The sequence below is a fragment of the Pelophylax lessonae genome, assembly GCF_965119305.1.
Source record: "Pelophylax lessonae genome assembly, chromosome: 4".
NCBI classification, from domain to species: Eukaryota; Metazoa; Chordata; class Amphibia; order Anura; family Ranidae; genus Pelophylax; species Pelophylax lessonae.
In genome coordinates this window covers 364,462,817-364,480,670 of record NC_138771.1, presented here as the reverse complement: position 1 = coordinate 364,480,670, position 17,854 = coordinate 364,462,817, and the positions used below count along the sequence as shown (strand labels likewise).

The 17,854-nt window shown below is 40.5% G+C and overlaps 1 protein-coding gene across 1 annotated transcript in view; it reads left to right on the top strand.

Annotated features, from left to right (window-relative positions):
* The window catches only part of TGFBI (transforming growth factor beta induced), a 117,650-nt gene that overhangs the window by 41,624 nt on the left and 58,172 nt on the right, over positions 1-17,854 (top strand). The window contains exons 3-6 of the mRNA XM_082256512.1: positions 7,857-7,921; positions 8,243-8,400; positions 8,530-8,694; positions 11,867-12,013. Of these exons, the coding sequence (XP_082112638.1) occupies positions 7,857-7,921; positions 8,243-8,400; positions 8,530-8,694; positions 11,867-12,013 (535 nt within the window). The remainder of the gene's footprint in view (positions 1-7,856; positions 7,922-8,242; positions 8,401-8,529; positions 8,695-11,866; positions 12,014-17,854) is intronic.

Sequence of the window (17,854 nt, the reverse complement as noted above, 5' to 3'; positions counted from 1 at the left end):
GAAGGACTGCTGCCGCCTGTCGCCGTGTGGGCTGGGAGAGGGGGACAGTCGGATGTGTGCCTCCCGACAAGCTGGTGAGCATGGGAGAAGACCCCCTACAGCGATGTGAAGCTAAGGAGGGTAACCACGAGTGAAGACATCTCAAAGGTGAGAAGACAAAGTGTTCCATGTGAAGAGTGTGAAGAGTAAAGGGACCTGTTAAATGAACTGTGTTCAAATGTGAAGAATCTGAAGAGTAAAGGATCCTGTTATAAATGAACATGTGCTGTGTGAAAGAAAACAAAGGGACATGTTCAATGGACAATGTTTGTGCTGTGTGAAAAGCAAACAAATGGACATTTGAGTATCTGCTGTAGGATCAGCAGTGTCGGCCCAACAGTAGGTTGGAAAGACTTCTTAGGTAGGTTCCAGCTGTGAGAAGGTAGCCGCCCACAGAGGCAAGGATTTATTTTGTCTTTTATTTTATTTTGGCTGTTTTGATGCTTGCAATTGTGTTAAGTAAATTGCAGGAATAAATCAGTCTTGTTTTCAACCTCTAATCGGCTATCTCTCTGGGAAAACGCACCCCCAAAGGGGTCATCCACGCCTACCACCGAGCTAATCCCTCACATATGGTGGAGGTATGCAGTGGGCATAAGCAGAGATCCCTGCAAGGAAGTGCAAATGTTTGATGAACTTTATCTGGTGCATGAGATTGCACAATCTATGTGTGCAGGAGAGAAGATCCTGACAGAAAAAAAAAAAAAAAAAGTGTTTTAAAGAGACAGCGGTCTCAAAATTATTTGATGAACTTTGTTGTGTCTGGTGCAAGTGACTGCACAAACTGTGTGTGCAGGAAAAGAGATCTTGCAAGAGAGAGAGAAAAACTACAGGTGTTAAAGAGACAGTGGTCTGAAAAATTTTTGCTGGACTGTGAAAAATTTGTTTGTGGAGTTATTGAAGATGGGGCGTTCAAAACGCCTGAAGAATGCAAAGATAGATGAAATGAGAGACCGGATTCTATGGATGGAGGGGATGTTGCCGTCTGAACCAGCCCCATCCATGCCTAAAGAGAGTCTACTAAAGAGGAAGGTTGTTGTCCCTAGCAACACTGATGAAACCGCTATGGAGACGCAGTGTGCTCAGATGAAAAGTAAACTCAAAATGGAGGAGATGTTGAAACATCTGATTATATCAAATGCAGCTCAACAGCAAGCAAATGCAGCTCAACAGCAGGCAAATGCGGATTTTCAGCAGAGCTTTGCAGCTCAACAAAAGGCTCATCAAGAGAGCATGGCAGGCTGGAAACAGAGACGCCAGCAGCCAATGGAGGCCATCGGTTTGGAGGAAACCGAGTATGTGTGCAGGGCTGAGTTGGATGCCTTGCAACGGAAAATGGAAGAAAAGGAACAAGCCTTGGAATTGCTTAAAATGGAGCATAGAAACTTGCAGGAAATGAATGAACTACTCAAGTCTCATGTGTTACAGTGGGAAGAATCCACTGCTCTTCTTTTGGTCGAGTTGCAAAAACGCAGAGAGACTATAATGGAGAAAGATACCATCCTCATGGAAAAGGAAAGTGAAATTCAGACTTTGCAGAAGCAAAGTATGGCTGATATGTTGGAGTTGCGTAATCAGCTGGAAAAAAGTCTTCAGTCTTTGGGAGCTACAAAAATAGACCTGCAGGAGTCGCAGGAACAGAATGTCGCTCTGAAAACGACATTGTCTCTCAGTGACAACGAGAAAAGTGAAAGAGAGGCTAAATTACTGAGTACTGTGTATGAGCTCACTACTTTGAGCAATGTGGTAGATGAATTACGTGCAGACTGTGAAAGTTGGAAAGGTGAAGCCCAACGTGTCCAGCAGCAGTTAAAGGAGAAAGAAGCCTGTGTGGCAGAATTACATTCTTATTCCCAGATGCTAGCCAATGAGGTGAAAGCTCTTATGCAGGGAAAAGGAGATTGTGAACATAAGAGGGAAAAAGTAGAGGCACAGCTTCTGGAATCGCAAGTCAAGGTGTCAGAAGGTGACCGATTGTGTGCTAAGCTGTCAGAGAAGGCAAACCGACTGCAGGTTGAGTTGGACAATGTTACAAATCAGCTTTCTCAAGCAGACAGCAAATCTAGAGAAATTGCGGAAGATTTTTCTATCTTGGAATCGCAGCTGCAAGACACGCAGGAACTCTTACAGGAAGAGAGGTGTCAAAGGCTGAGTTTTAGCACAAAGCTCAAACAAATGGAAGATGAGAAAAATGGCTTCCTGGAACAATTAAAAGAGGAGGCGGAAGCAAAGAAAAACCTATCAGAGCAAGTCGCAACATTGCAAGCTCAGATAGCGGATATGAAAAAACGCATGGAAGAAAGCGTTGGTTCATTACAGTGTGTTGAAGATGTGAAAAAGAAGTTTGATCAGATGCTTGGTGAAGAGAAGAATGTGTCTGCAAAATATGCAGAAGAACGCGCACGTGCAGAAACGGAGGTGCGTGATAACAAGAGCAAAGCCCTGTTCTTGGCTCGCTCTTTGGAGGAAGCTCTAGAGTGTAAGGCTGAACTAGAAAGTGTTAAACAGCTGCGTACAGAAATGGAAGAATTGGTCAGCTCCAAGGATGATGTTGTGAAAAGCGTTCAGGAGCTAGAAAAGTCTAAGCGAGCCTTAGAACAGCAAGTAGAAGAGATGAAGATTCCGTTGCAGGAACTGGAAGAGGAATTCCAGGCAACAGAGGATCTGTCCCAAAGAGGGGATAGTGTGCCTGATGCAGTTTTTAAAAGGATCAGTGTTTTGGGGTCTGTCCTGAGTGAGCCTCAGAAATGTGACGACATGTGGCTTGAATCACCCCTTTGGAATAAACCGTTCCTTCAAAAACTTCAAGCATTGGAAAATGTATCATTAGAGCTTCAGCAAACAAAGGAGCTGAGTAAGAAATGTGGTGATTTCTCAGTTCAGGCTGAAAACCTAGTGGAGAAAACTAAGGCTGTTGGTGAAAACGTGAAGCAAATGAATAAGTGCCTTTCAGGGAGTGTTTCCAAAATGGAACTGGTGAAAGACGGGTGGCAGAAGTTTGATCGTGATCTTGAGATGCATTCCATGTGGAATTCAGATAAAGAAAAAGAACTAGGTGACCTTGAGCGGTCAAATAGTTCAGCAGAAAGTGCATTGAAGAAACCTGTAAAAGAATGTGTTGCAGTTCCATGCTTCTTCACTGATGCAGAGAGGAGGTCTATAATGGATACCACCCAGATCGCTGGGTTCAACTGTGTTGTTGCCTTTGACCCCTATGTTGGTGGAAGGAAAGTTGATGATGTTCTGGTTGGCTACTTCTGTGAAGAGTTTGGCAAGAAATATAAACTGAATATCAAATCAAATAGTAGGCCTTTACTGCGACTCGCTCAGGAGGGCGAAAAGTTTAAGAAGTTGATGAGTGCAAATGCTTCAGATCTGCCTATGAATATGAAATGTTTGAATGATATTGATATCTCTGGGAAAAGGAACAGGGGTCACTTTGAAGAAATGTGTGACAGCCTGTTGTCTCAATTGGAAAATCCTCTGCACAGCATCTTAGAGCAAGCAAAGCTCAAGAAGGAAGATCATTCCCTTTTACAACAAAAAGTCAATGATTGTGTACAGCTGTATGGAGAGGCAACTCAAGTCACAGAGGGATGTCAAGAGTCCCTACTTGGAACAAAGCTTAGTGAAGCAAAGGTTCTCAAAGTTTTGTGGAAAACATTTATGGATTGCAGAGAGAGGCGTCTTAAGAATGTTGAAGACATTAAGACTAGCCCAATTGAGTTGCCTATGGATCACGGTCCTCCGTGGTGGATTGGACAGACGGTTATGAGGGACAAGCTGTCTGACATTTATGAGAAAGCTGTCAATGAAGATGACAGAAACGAGAAGGAGCAAAATGATGCCAAAAATGCAGTTGAAGAATGTGTATATGAGATGAGAGACAAACTGTGTGGCATTTATGAGAAATCTGTCAATGAAGATGACAAAACAGTTTCATCCGGAAGCTTGAGGATAATAGGAGGCTTATCAGTGAGTCAGCAGTGCCTGACACATGCGTGCCTGGAAATATGTGTCCCAACCCTAGGGTTGAAACAAGAGGGGGGGGTATGTGACAGGAAGTCAGGTAAATCTGGGAATGTAGTCACTGAGAGGAGACACATTCCCACCTGCTTTGAAAGTTCACTGATACTATAGGGTGTTGGCTGCAGAGAGAGCCAGCAGGAAGTTGAAAACCATTCAGCTGTTCAGAATGAGGAGATCAAGGCCTCTATAATTTGTCCAGAGAAAATCTATTGAGTGCTGCCTCCTGTCGCTGTGTGAGCTGGGAAGAGGAGGACAGACATACGTGTACCTCCCGACGCCGTGTGGGCATGGGAGAAGGACTGCTGCCGCCTGTCGCCGTGTGGGCTGGGAGAGGGGGACAGTCGGATGTGTGCCTCCCGACAAGCTGGTGAGCATGGGAGAAGACCCCCTACAGCGATGTGAAGCTAAGGAGGGTAACCACGAGTGAAGACGTCTCAAAGGTGAGAAGACAAAGTGTTCCATGTGAAGAGTGTGAAGAGTAAAGGGACCTGTTAAATGAACTGTGTTCAAATGTGAAGAATCTGAAGAGTAAAGGATCCTGTTATAAATGAACATGTGCTGTGTGAAAGAAAACAAAGGGACATGTTCAATGGACAATGTTTGTGCTGTGTGAAAAGCAAACAAATGGACATTTGAGTATCTGCTGTAGGATCAGCAGTGTCGGCCCAACAGTAGGTTGGAAAGACTTCTTAGGTAGGTTCCAGCTGTGAGAAGGTAGCCGCCCACAGAGGCAAGGATTTATTTTGTCTTTTATTTTATTTTGGCTGTTTTGATGCTTGCAATTGTGTTAAGTAAATTGCAGGAATAAATCAGTCTTGTTTTCAACCTCTAATCGGCTATCTCTCTGGGAAAACGCACCCCCAAAGGGGTCATCCACGCCTACCACCGAGCTAATCCCTCACAATACATACATACATACCAGTACATACAGTGTGTATATATATATATATATATATATACATATACACACACACCAGTACGTACAGTACATATATATATATATACACCAGTACATACAATATATATATATATATATATATATATATATATATATATATATACATACATACACACACCAGTACATACAGTATACATATATATATATATATATATATATATATATATATATATATATATATATATATATATATATATATATATATATATATATATATATACACACACTAGTACATACAGTGTATATATATATATATATATATATATATATTATGTGACAGGAAGTCAGGTAAATCTGTGGATGTTGTCACAGACAGGAGATACATTTCCACCTGGTTTAGAAAATTCACCAATTACTATAGGGTGTCGGCTGCAGAGGTAGCCAGAGGACGTTGAAAGACATCAGCTGTTCAGGATGAGGCAATTAATGTCCTTACACCTCTGCAGCCGACACCCTATAGTAATTGGTGAATTTTCTAAACCAGGTGGAAATGTATCTCCTGTCTGTGACAACATCCACAGATTTACCTGACTTCCTGTCACAATATATATATATATATACACACACCAGTACACACAATATATATATATATATATATATATATATATATATATATATATATATATATATATACACACCACACACACATACACCAGTATATATATATATACACTGTATATATACAAAGATAGATAGATAGATAGATAGATAGATAGATAGATAGATAGATAGATAGATAGATAGATAGATAGATAGATAGATAGATAGATAGATAGATAGATAGATAGATAGATAGATAGATAGATAGATAGATAGATAGATAGATAGATAGATAGATAGATAGATAGATATAGATATATACACACATACATACACCCACAAACACACATACATACATACATACAATATATACATTCATTTTGAACCCACTGGTGCTGATATATAGGAGGAAAGAAGTCTTCTTCCTCTTATCACACAGCTTCTCCCCCTGATTCTCCACCTCTGAGCTGGAGAAGCAGAAAGAGGAGATCTTCAAAGAGAAGCACAGTGATAAGGTAACATCATGTGTTACTAAACTGGCCGTTTCTGTTGCAGTGAACGCAAGCCGTTTGTGTACTGAGATGAGAAGAGAAGAGTATGTTCTCCACTACTCTTCTCAGTATTTTAAACCGGCAATGCTCTGAGACAAGCCGTGATCATCCAGATCTCGGCTTATCTCAGTTTACTAAACGTACACCTAAATCAGGTTTGGTCTTCCCCCCCCCCCAGAGACTGGCCACATTAATCACCTTGCAGGTGGACAGACAAAGAAGGAGAAAACCTGGATGCTGGTTTGAAGAGCAGGAGTGTTACACACTAGCAAAACACCTTGGCAACCAGCAATTTCGGAAGAAGAATAGGAATGGAAGACCCCATATAGTACATGACAGGATTACAATATCCACTTGCCCTCCAGAAGATTTTACCCCCTTCATGACCATGCCATTTTTTTGCTATTAGGCACTGGGCTACTTTCACAATTGCACGGTCATGCAAGACTTTACCCAAACAAAATGTATTTCATTTTTTTCACACAACTTTCTTTTGGTGGTAATTGATCACCACTGGTTTTTTTCATTTTTTGCTACATAAATAAAAAAAGACCAACGATTTTGAAAAAAAAAAATATATATAGAAAATTTTGGGCAGTTTTGGGACTTTAGATGAGACACCGGCAAGCGCTGCTCAGCGTCTCCATCCCTGTATATAACAGAACTGAAGAGAAAAAGGGGATTAAAGAAGGTGTGTGTGTGTGTGTGGAAACCAACAAGCCCTTAACTTGCTATACTTACCCACCAGTCTACTGACAAACCAAATAAACCTGTCTAACATAATAGGTTAAAAACAGGGGTTTTTGAGCAGACTGGTGGGTAAGTATAGCAAGCTAAGGGCTGGTTGGTTTCCACACACACACACCTTCTTTAATCCCCTTTTTCTCTTCAGTTCAAAAAAAAAATATATATATATATCTGCCATAAAACTTATCGGCTATAAAATCTATAAAATATATATCCAACTAAAAAAATTTTTTAAAATCTAATTTCTATATACATTTTGGCTGTATTCTGCTACATGTCTTTGATAAAAATAAAATCCCAGTAAATGTATATTGATTGGTTTGTGTGACATTGTTAGCATCTACAATCTATGGGATATACTGTATAGTGGAATTTTTTATTTATTTTATACCACTAATGGCGTTGATCAGTGACTTATAACGGGACTGCTATAGTGCGCGTGCAATCTGACACGGGGGAAATGTCTAACTGCCACTGACATCACCAGTGACATTAATACAGTGATCAATGGTAATAATATGCACTGTCTTTGAACTAATGACAGGTAGGAAGGGGTTAACATCTAGATTGTTCAAGGGGTTAAATGTGTGCTTAACTATGTGTAATGTGTGTACAGTGTGCTGCTTTTACTAAGAATCTTGTTGTCAGTAAACAGAGCTCCATTAGTAACCCCCTGTCAGTAAACAGAGCTCTGTCAATAACCCCCTGTCAGTAAACAGAGCTCTGTATTGTTTACAGAGCTCTGTATTGTTTACAAACACAGAGTTCTGTTTTGTGAATCACTGAGCTGATTAGCAGGTGTTGGTGTTCAGTCTTTGGCTGAGACCTGCTGATCGGTTATAAAGAATCACAGCACAGCTGGGCCAGTGGGCGAGGGGATCACGTACTACTGTAGGCCGCTTTGCCACCTACATTAGGCGGTCAGCAACCGGATATAAATGATTTTCTGGTGTAGTATTGTATTAAAAATGCTTATGTTTTATTTTTTATAGAATAATTGCCTATGAATGTTGTCCTGGATATGAAAAAGTGCCTGGAGAGAAAGGGTGCCCTGCAGGTAATTTTTTTAGTGTCTTTTTATGTCTTTAACATTTCTTTTCAAATGCTGTGTTTTTAAAATTTATTTTCAAATAGTGTGTTTAATTTCAAATAAAAATATGATTGTTAAGGTGCATATGTGTTTATGTATATGTGTCTGTACGTGTGTGTGTATATATATATATATATATATATATATATATATATATATATATATATATATATATATATATATATATATATATATATATATATATATATATAATGTATATCTGTAAGAATTTAGAGTAAACATCCTAATAACATTCTGCTATTTCACAAACTTTCATATCATCCACAGCACTTCCACTTTCAAACATTTATGAAACCCTGGGAGTTGTTGAAGCAGCTACAACACAAATATACTCAGAGAAAGCCAACCTAAAGCCTGAAATTGAAGGTCCTGGCAGCTTTACTATTTTTGCACCAAGCAATGAGGCATGGAAAGCTTTGCCAGCTGTAAGTACACAGTTCTCTCAAATAAAGATAATGCAGGATTGCTCGGTTGTGAAATGCGGTAAATAATAAACATATGGGCCATTTTTCTAGCTTCATTTTGACATATTTATTTCTACATATCTTCTACAGGAAATATTAGATGCCTTAGTGAGCAACGTTAACATTGAGCTTCTGAACGCACTTCGGTATCATATGGTCGACAGACGCCTTCTCACAGATGAGCTGAAACATGGAATTACCATACCATCAATGTACCAAAACCTTGACATACATGTACACCACTATCCCAATGGTGTAAGTATATTTTGATCCAGTGTAGAATTATAGCTTGATAGTGAACTACAGTGGTCACCTAATAATCCTCAATCAGGCAAATATTAAAGAGGTTGTAAACTCGTTTGTTTTTTTTTTTTTTTTACACCCTGCAAGAGAAAGACATAATGAGCTAGTATGCATCGCATACTAGCTCATTATGCAATACTTACCTTAGAACAAGCCCCCGCCGTGCCGCTCACTCACCTCTATGACGGGCGACATGTCCAGTCGCCCGTCTTCCGGGATCGCGGCATCCGGCCATCTGATTGGCCGGAGCCGCGGCGACGTCACTCCCGCGCACGCGCGCGGGAGCCGACGGTCGCGGCACGGGACTCTGAAGGAACGGCACGATCGGCCGTTCCTTCAGAGCGCATGCGCCAGTGACGTCACTGGCGGCATGTAAGGTAAATATCTCCTAAACTGTACATGTTTAGGAGATATTTACAGCCTATGATAAGGCTTACCTATAGGTACAACTTGCAGAGGAGGGTTTACTTCCTCTTTAATAAACAGGGGGAAAATAAACATAGAAAAAGTTATTTTCATGCTTGCAAATGACTGTCATTTGTGGACCTTTATCCTAGGATTATGATTACCAAAACATGTTGAAGCATATTTATAGGCAAAAACAGAATTATGCATTACAAGCTACACGTCTTCTTTCTCTTTACACAAAGAAACAATTGTTACCATCTAATTGAGATATATTCAGTTGGTGCTATACTTATTAGGAAAAAAGTATAATGCGTGCAATCTGTGTGCATATATTTCTCATTATTATTACAGTGTTTACCTTAACAAATATATGAGGCCTAAAACAAAAATTATTATATATTGCAGCTTACCATTTACACTGTTGGGCCCATTCCCACCTTTATGACAAAGCTTGCTATATGTATCAGTGAATGGTGTGCCATTCATTCTGAATGGCATCCTGGTGCACCTTGCGTACGGATGTGCATTGCAGGGCAGTGTAACACGTGGAATCATTCTGGTATGTGTTGTGGTGCACAGCCAAAAATAGTACATGCATCTTTTTTGGTGCATTTTTGGTGCACTAGACAGTCCATTCAAATAAGCGCACAGCTTACTATGCACTAATGCACTGTAATAGTGTGAATGAGTCCTAAAGTATAACTAAAGGTGCTTGTATCACAGGAGCCAAATTGATTTACTTTTTTTGTGATGCACAAGCCTCATAAAGTAAACCAAACACTTCATTACCTTCTATGCCTGAGAAAAATTCTTCTTCCTTTTGTGTCTAACATGCTCCCCTGCAGACACTGCGAATCACAGAGGGGGGGGGGGGGGTTAGCAACAGACACAGTGCTGTCAATCCAGAAAGCAGTGGGCAGGACTAGTAACTAGGAACTGTGGGTATAGGATTGTGTATATGGGATCGTACGATTGTTTTTTTTTTTTCTCAATGGTTAAACTAGATGGACTTGTGTTTTTCTTAACCTGACTAACTATGTAACTATATACTCCTGTAAATGCAGAAAAATACCCTTTGATCCTGGTAGAAATCCAGTATCCTTGCCATACTCTGTTTTCTGTACTAGTAACTCAATAGTTATTAGCAGCTACTATTTAAGCTTTCTTCTGTGAACTATAAAACAACTACACTCTACTCTACTACACTACAACTGTAATGTAAAAAAAGAGAGGATGATGTGTTTGTAGTTCAGATCAGTAGCAGAGCCAAGGGTAACAACATTGCTCTTCCATAGATACACTGTAGTTATTGAGCATTGTCATACTAGGATAGAAAGTGTTTCTGTCAGGATCAGAATCACCATATGAAAATAAAGGAAAAAAAGCCTAAAAAATGTAAAACCATTGCTGCCACTAATGACTGGTGAGCTGCAATATATTACATTTTTGTTGATGGGTTTAGATGTGATTTTTCCCATTATTTTTTTTATGTGTTTACACTTCTGTTTTTTTTTTTATTCTATTCAAATATAGCAATAAGTAATTCAACTCAGACTTGCATTGTGGAAAAGAACAATAAAGCACAACCATTGTGTAGTGTTGCTAAGTAGGAAGTAGAACCAGTGTTATACTAATATACCAATATGCTAAGCAGATATGGTTGCCCTCTTGTACTTTCATCCGTAAAAACTATAGAAACAAGTTTTTTTGAAATATAACACACAATTGGGTAGATGTACTAAAACTGGTGCATGCAGAATCTGGTGCAGAATTGTTTTATTACTATTTTGAATGGTTTATTTAGCTGTCTATGGATGGGAAATTCCAGCAGCAACATATAACATGTACACACCCTTCTACTGCCTCTTTGTGGTGAGAGGGCAAGCAAGTGTGAAAAGGTTATCATTATACAGCGACACAACAACCAAGCTTTGTCATCTTTATAATATTTGTGATATCTGGCAGGATGGGCAGGTACAATTATAAAGAGACACAGATGAGTAGTAGTAATAATTCACTGTTACACTGCAGACAGTGCCGGGACAAGGTCATCGAGCGCCCAGGGCAAAGATGCCAAACTGCGCCCCCCATCCTCTTGAGGTAGGGTCGGGGTGCCCCCAATCCCTGTAATAAACCATTGCGCTCTGTGCAGCTTTCAATCCTGCCCACCCCTTGTCCCAGCCCTGACTGCAGAGGTGCATTGGGTAGCCAACTTCCGCAGTTTTAAATTTAGGGTTTTCATACACTACTGATCCCTTTAACATTGGTATATGTTTATATATACCCTTAAATGAAATAAACTTAGTAGATAGAACACTCCCCCCCCCTTTTTTTGGGGGGAGGAGAGAGAAAAAGAGGAAAGGAAAAGAGGGGTAAAATATAAGCTGAAGACACCAAAAAATATATTTTTAAACTTTTTGTGTAAACCAATATCTTTCCATATTGTTATACTGTAATGTGCTTTTGTTTTTAATGTATATTTGTTATGTATGTGATGAAATTTAATAAAAAATATTTAAAATAAAAAAAAAAAAAAAACAGAGATGAGTAGTAATAATATGCTGTTACACTGCAGAGGTGCGTTGGGTAGTCAACCTCTGCAGTTTTCAGTTTTGGGTTTTTATACACTACTGATCCCTTTAACATTGGTATACATAATGGAAACAAAAGACATTTGCCATATATATGTTTAATATTTTATTGTTTTCTTTTAAAGATTGTTACAGTAAACTGTGCCAGACTTATAAAGGCCGACCATCATGCAACAAATGGTGTAGTCCATGTGATTGATAAAGTAATTACAGCCATCACAAACAATATTGCCCAAGTGGTTGATACCGAGGACAGCCTGGAGACCCTACGAGTGAGTTCCTATTTCCTATATTAGAAAATGCTGGACTTGTATAAACAGTGTTTTAGTCACCATAAAAGCGATGGAAAGTTACATGTTATTGAGCGGACAATAGTGGGAGGAATAAAAACCACTTCATTGCAAAACAGGTATGACTGTTCATTTTGCAGAAGTTCAAGAACAGCTGTTGGTAAGAAAAGTTGAAGAAAAAGGGGAACATTCTGTGAATAAAAATTGTTGTTGTCTGCGAATACAAAAGGTTCATCTGAGAATGATTTAAGCAAAATATGTCACAATGGGCTTCCAGTAAATTAATGCTTCTCTACTAGGAATCATCAGTATTACGTTGTGACCACTTTTGGATTTTCTGTGGTAATTTTACAGGGAAGGTTGAATCTAATTGGTGGCTATCAGGGACTGGAAAACAGATATCTGAGGCCCATTTTTAGGCAGAATTAAATCGGATCTATGGTCCAAACGTTTAAATTAACCACTTTACCACTGGAGGATTTTGCTGTCTTACGTCCAGGCCACTTTTTGCGATTCGGCACTGTGTGAATTTAACTGACAATTGCGCGGTCGTGCGACGCCGTACCCTAACAAAATTTACGTCCTTTTTTTCCCATAAACAGAGCTTTCTTTTGGTGATATTTGATCACCTGTGCGATTTTTACTTTTTGCGCTATAAACAAAAAAAGAGCGTTTATTTTGAAAAAATAACAATATTTTTAACATTTTTTTTATATGAAATTCCCCCCAAAAAAATGTAAAAATCAAATTTTTTTAACATTTTAGGCCAATTTGTTTTCTGCTACCTATGTTTGGTAAAAAAGAAATCACAATAAGCATATTTTGATTGGTTTGCGCCAAAGTTATTGCGTTTACTAACTAAGGGAAAGATTTCTGTCATTTTTGGTGTTTTTTTTTTTAACGAGTAATGGCGGCGATCTACGATTGTTTTTGCTGGACTGCGACATTGTGGCGGACAGATCGGACCCTTGACTGACATATTTGACACTTTTGGGGGTACCAGTGACATTACTACAGTAATCAGTGCTATAAATATGCACTGTTACTATAAAAATGACACTGGCAGGGAAGGGGTTAATTTTATTGGAGAGGGAGGGGTTAATGTATTCCTGGTGCATGGGGGGAGGTGACTGAGTGACACAGGGACAGATTGCATGTTCAGCTATGCTGAACCCTGCAGTCTGTCACTGTTTGTCACTTAGGAGTTCCGCCCGCTCTGTTTACACAAGCGGACGGATCTCCAAACTCGATTCCCCGGCGATCCCCTGGCCCGACTCCTGCTGTGACTGAAAACAGCGGGAGCGCGCCTCCGGTGGCGCGCGAGCGCCGCCTACAGGGGGAGGAGTCCAGCGACGTAGGTCTACGTCGTTGGACGGAATCGAGCCACTTTGCCGCAGTACAGTCAATGTGACTGGTCGGCAAGTGGTTAAATAAACAAGCAAATGTACTGTCAATACAGCACCTATTCCCTGCGCTCTGATTGGTGCAATCCTCTTATCCAACCTGACTGTAGGCTTGTAGATGAAAACAGATGACAAGGCAACTTGATAATACTTCAGCCTTGCAGCCCCTCGCTGGACCAGGGTGGTCCGGAAAACACTATAAACGACAACAAACACAAGGGCGCACCGGCCTAGTGCATTATCTCTTAGACAGGTTTATTAAAATAATAGATTAAAAATACTCACAAACGAGTTTCTTTATAAAAAGCACATCAAATAAATATAAAATCCTCAGCAACAAGATCGGGATTGAATCGTCCTCTGAAGCTGTGCAGGCTTACGCGTTTCGAGGCAGAGCCTCTTCTTCCGAGCCCTCTCCTGTCTAAGAGATAATGCATTAGGCCGGTGCGCCCTTGTGTTTGTTGTCGTTTATAGTTTAAATTAAATGTTCATATCCACCTTTAATTTCAATTATTTGTAACCTACTCCTATTAATCGGAATGCTCTTGAATTTTATAAAGATCTCCACACCCTTACTTACTTGTAAGTAAGCATTGCTGTGTCACACCTTTCACAGAACCTGCCTTCTGAACTACAGAGGAGCACATATGAGGAGTTTTAGGAGGTGAAATCAGTACAGAAACTTTTGTTTGCAGGCAGCAAGGTACCATAGGATATGTAGCCCTTGTAAATTGAAAGTTAACAGCAGAAGAGAAGCTGCAAAACATGCAGGGAATCCAGGAAGTTGTGGAAAGAGATGGCCAGCAGACAGGCAAAACTCACAACATGAAAGGGGAATAAGCTCATATTAGATTATTGAATATAATCATTGTTTGTATTATTAGATTGCTGATATTATAAAATGCTGTGACCATAGATATTTTTTAACAACTGTGTGCTTTAACCACTTCTGGACCGGAAGGATTTGTCCCCTTAATGACCAGGCCATATTTTGCACTGAATTATTTTAACAGACAAGTGCGCGGTCGTGCGATGCTGTACCTAATTAAAATTGACGTCTTTTTTTTCTCCACAAACAGAGCTTTCGTTTGGTGGTATTTGATCACCTGTGCGATTTTTATTTTTTGTGCTTTAAACAAAAAAAAGCAACAATTCTGAAACAAAAAACAATATTTTTCACATTCTGCTATAGGACATTCCCCAAAAAAAAAAATGTAAAAATCAAAACATTTTAGGCCAATTTGTTTTCTGCTACATATTTTTGGTAAAAAAATTGCAATAAGCGTATTTTGATTGGTTTGCGCAAAAGTTATTGTGTCTACTAACTACGGGGTAGATTTATGTAATTTTTATTGTTTTTTTTTACTAGTAATGGCGGCGATCAGCGATTTTTAGCGGGACTGCGACATTGCGGCGGACAGATCGGACCCCCAACTGACATTTTTGACACTTTTGGGGGGACCAGTGACATTACTACAGTAATCAGTGCTCAGAATATGCACTGTTACTGTAATAATGACACTGACAGGGAAGGGGTTAACATTGTGGGTAATCAAGGGGTTAAATGTGAGCCTAGTGGAGTGATTCTAACTGTGGGGGGGCGTGGCTTGTGAAATTACCATAGCGACCTGTGTTCCTATATAGAAGGATGACATAGGCTCTATGATCATTGCAGGGAGAAGAACGGTCACACGCTGTGTTTACAACAGCCGACCGTTCTTTTCTTTCAACAGGGAGTGATCGCGGGTGTCAGGTGGCAATCTGCAAGTGACCAAGAGCGTTTGCCCAGAAGCGGCTGCTTCCGCAATATAACTGCGGTGGGCGGTAGTAAAGCGGTTAATGTATATCAGTGCATGTACACATGTTATTTATCATTTTTTGTGGTAATAATTTACATCTGTGTGAATAATGTATGTGCACTATCCATTTTTGGATGCATCAATGAACATTACCCATTGATGACAATGGCAATGAACGGAAAGGTGCACTTCCAAAGATCAAAAAAGCATTTTTAGTTCATATAACAACCTTTACATTTATTTGGATTTTATTCCATCCCATTAAAACAGTTAAAAACGAATTCTATTCATAAAATATAGTGATACCAAATTAGTGATACCAAATTATGCATAGAGCATATAGATGTCATTCATTGAGTATTATTCATACCATATCAATATCTACTCATCCATAATATTTGTCACCCCTTAAAGTATGTTACCCTAACATTTCATTTTCCTGATGTGTGTCCGTTGTACCATGCACTTGTTTGGAAAAGTATCCTGTTCGACTTATATGGCTTCCTCTGTGTGAAATACCTGAAAGTCCCCCTGCTTTCCTATTTCAAACTGACCAGACCAGATCATATAGGCGCATTCCAGAGTGGTCAGTTTGCTTCTTTGCATTCTAGTTTAGAGGAATCCTGCCTGTAATCTAGTGGTAAGACTTGGATTGGCACGCCCCCCTGCACAGAAAATCACTGGGAAGATAAGTGTGCTGCAGTTTCTCTGCCTCCTGCTGACACACCCCACAGCATCACCACCCCAAGTCCTTATGCAGCTGAGAACAGAGGTCACGTGATCACTTATTTAAAAAAAAAAATGTATTCATGATGTTTTTATGTATTTGAATATGTATACCGTATGTACAACATTTAGCTATTCAGTTCCCCTTTAAACTTAGTAGGTTTTTTTTTACAAGGCAGGGGGTCACATATACTTAAAGGAGTTGTAAAGGCAGAAGGTTTTTTAGGATAAAAAGCCTTCTGTGTGTAGCAGCGGCCCCAGCACCCCTAATACTTACCTGAGCTCTATCTCTCTATCCAGAGATATCCACGAGGCCCTCCAGGACTCTCCCTCCTGATTGGTTATAACACAGCAGCGGCTCCAATGACTCCCACTGCTGTCAATCAAAGTAATTTAGCCAATGAGGAGAGAGGAGGCCGAACGGCAGCTCCATGTCTGAATGGACACACAGAGCTGCAGCTCGGCTTGGGTTCCCCCATAGCAAGCTGTTTGCTGTGGGGGCACTCAACAGGAGGGAGGGGCCAGGAGCACCGAAAAGGGACCAGAGAAGAGGAGGATACGAGCCACTCTGTGCAAAACCAACTGCACAGAGGAGGTAAGTATAATATGTTTATTATTAAAAAAAGCATGCGACTTTGCAATCACTTTAAAGTCACATAGATAGCAATTATCACAGAATTATTACAGAATTGGTCTGAGGGTGGTTGACAGGAAGACACAGAATTCTTAATGCATTTCTTAGACCAATAGTCCACTTCCTTAATTGGGGGTAAATATCTAATGTAATACAAATACTGCAGTTTAGTTTATTTTTTTCTGAATAGCATTTACTAAAAATTATTAGAATAGCACTTTATAGATAAGATACAGTAATTCAAATCTGTATCAGCATTCACATGTGCAGTAATGCAAGAAATGCAGAAGGGGAGATTATGGAGTGTCTGTAAATGGATATCTTAACCTTCCTAGCGGTATTCCCGAGCGTGACTCGGGGTCAGAGATGTATAGTAACGAAGTAGAACTACTTAAGTACTGTACTTAAGTACCGAAATGCGGTATCTGTACTTTCCTAAAGTAGAATTTTTTTCTCCTACTTCTACTTTTACTTCACTACATTTTTTCGATGATTTCGATACTTCTACTCCGATATTTTTTTTTGTGCTGCATAGTTACTCGTTACTTTTCTCTGCCTTTCCCTTTTTCTTTTTTGTTTGGTTTCCCTCCTTACTGCTCTCTCCTACTCTTTCAATTATCCTCCCTATTCTGCCTTCCCCCTCCCCCCTCCCCTTTTCTATAGGAAGGCAAAGGTAAAGATACCCCCCTTTTTTATGGGTACCTGGTCTCTGGCCATTTGGGTAGCGTTGTTCCGCTCCAGGCTTCCGCTGGGCCGGCGTGGAGTGCTTCCACATGCGCCTCTCGGCGCTCTGACATGTGTGTCGGCCTTCGGCCACTCCGCTCCTCCCTTCCTTGTCTCCATTCGCTGACGTCTCAGCGTTGGGAGGCGGGGATTCCGGTGGACGCGCAGTAGAGGCACGTGCGCATGCGCAGTGCAATCGAGGCACTGGCGGCCATCTTGGTTAAGGGAAACATGGGGGGGTCTCTGATGTAACTTAAGGGGGGGCTTTGTGTGGGCGGTCTCTGTTGTAAGGGGGCTCTGTGTTGGGGTCTCTGATGTAAGGGGGGCTTTGTGTGGGGGGCTCTGATGTAAGGGGGCTCTGTGGGGGGGTCTCTGATGTAAGGGGAGCTCTGTGTGGGGGGGGTCTCTGATGTAAAGGGGGCTCTGTATGGGGGTCTCTGATGTAAGGGGGCTCTGTGTGGGGGGTCTTTGATGTAAGGAGGGCTCTGTGTGGGGGGTCTCTGATGTAAAGGGGGCTCTTTGTGGGGGCTGGGGGGTC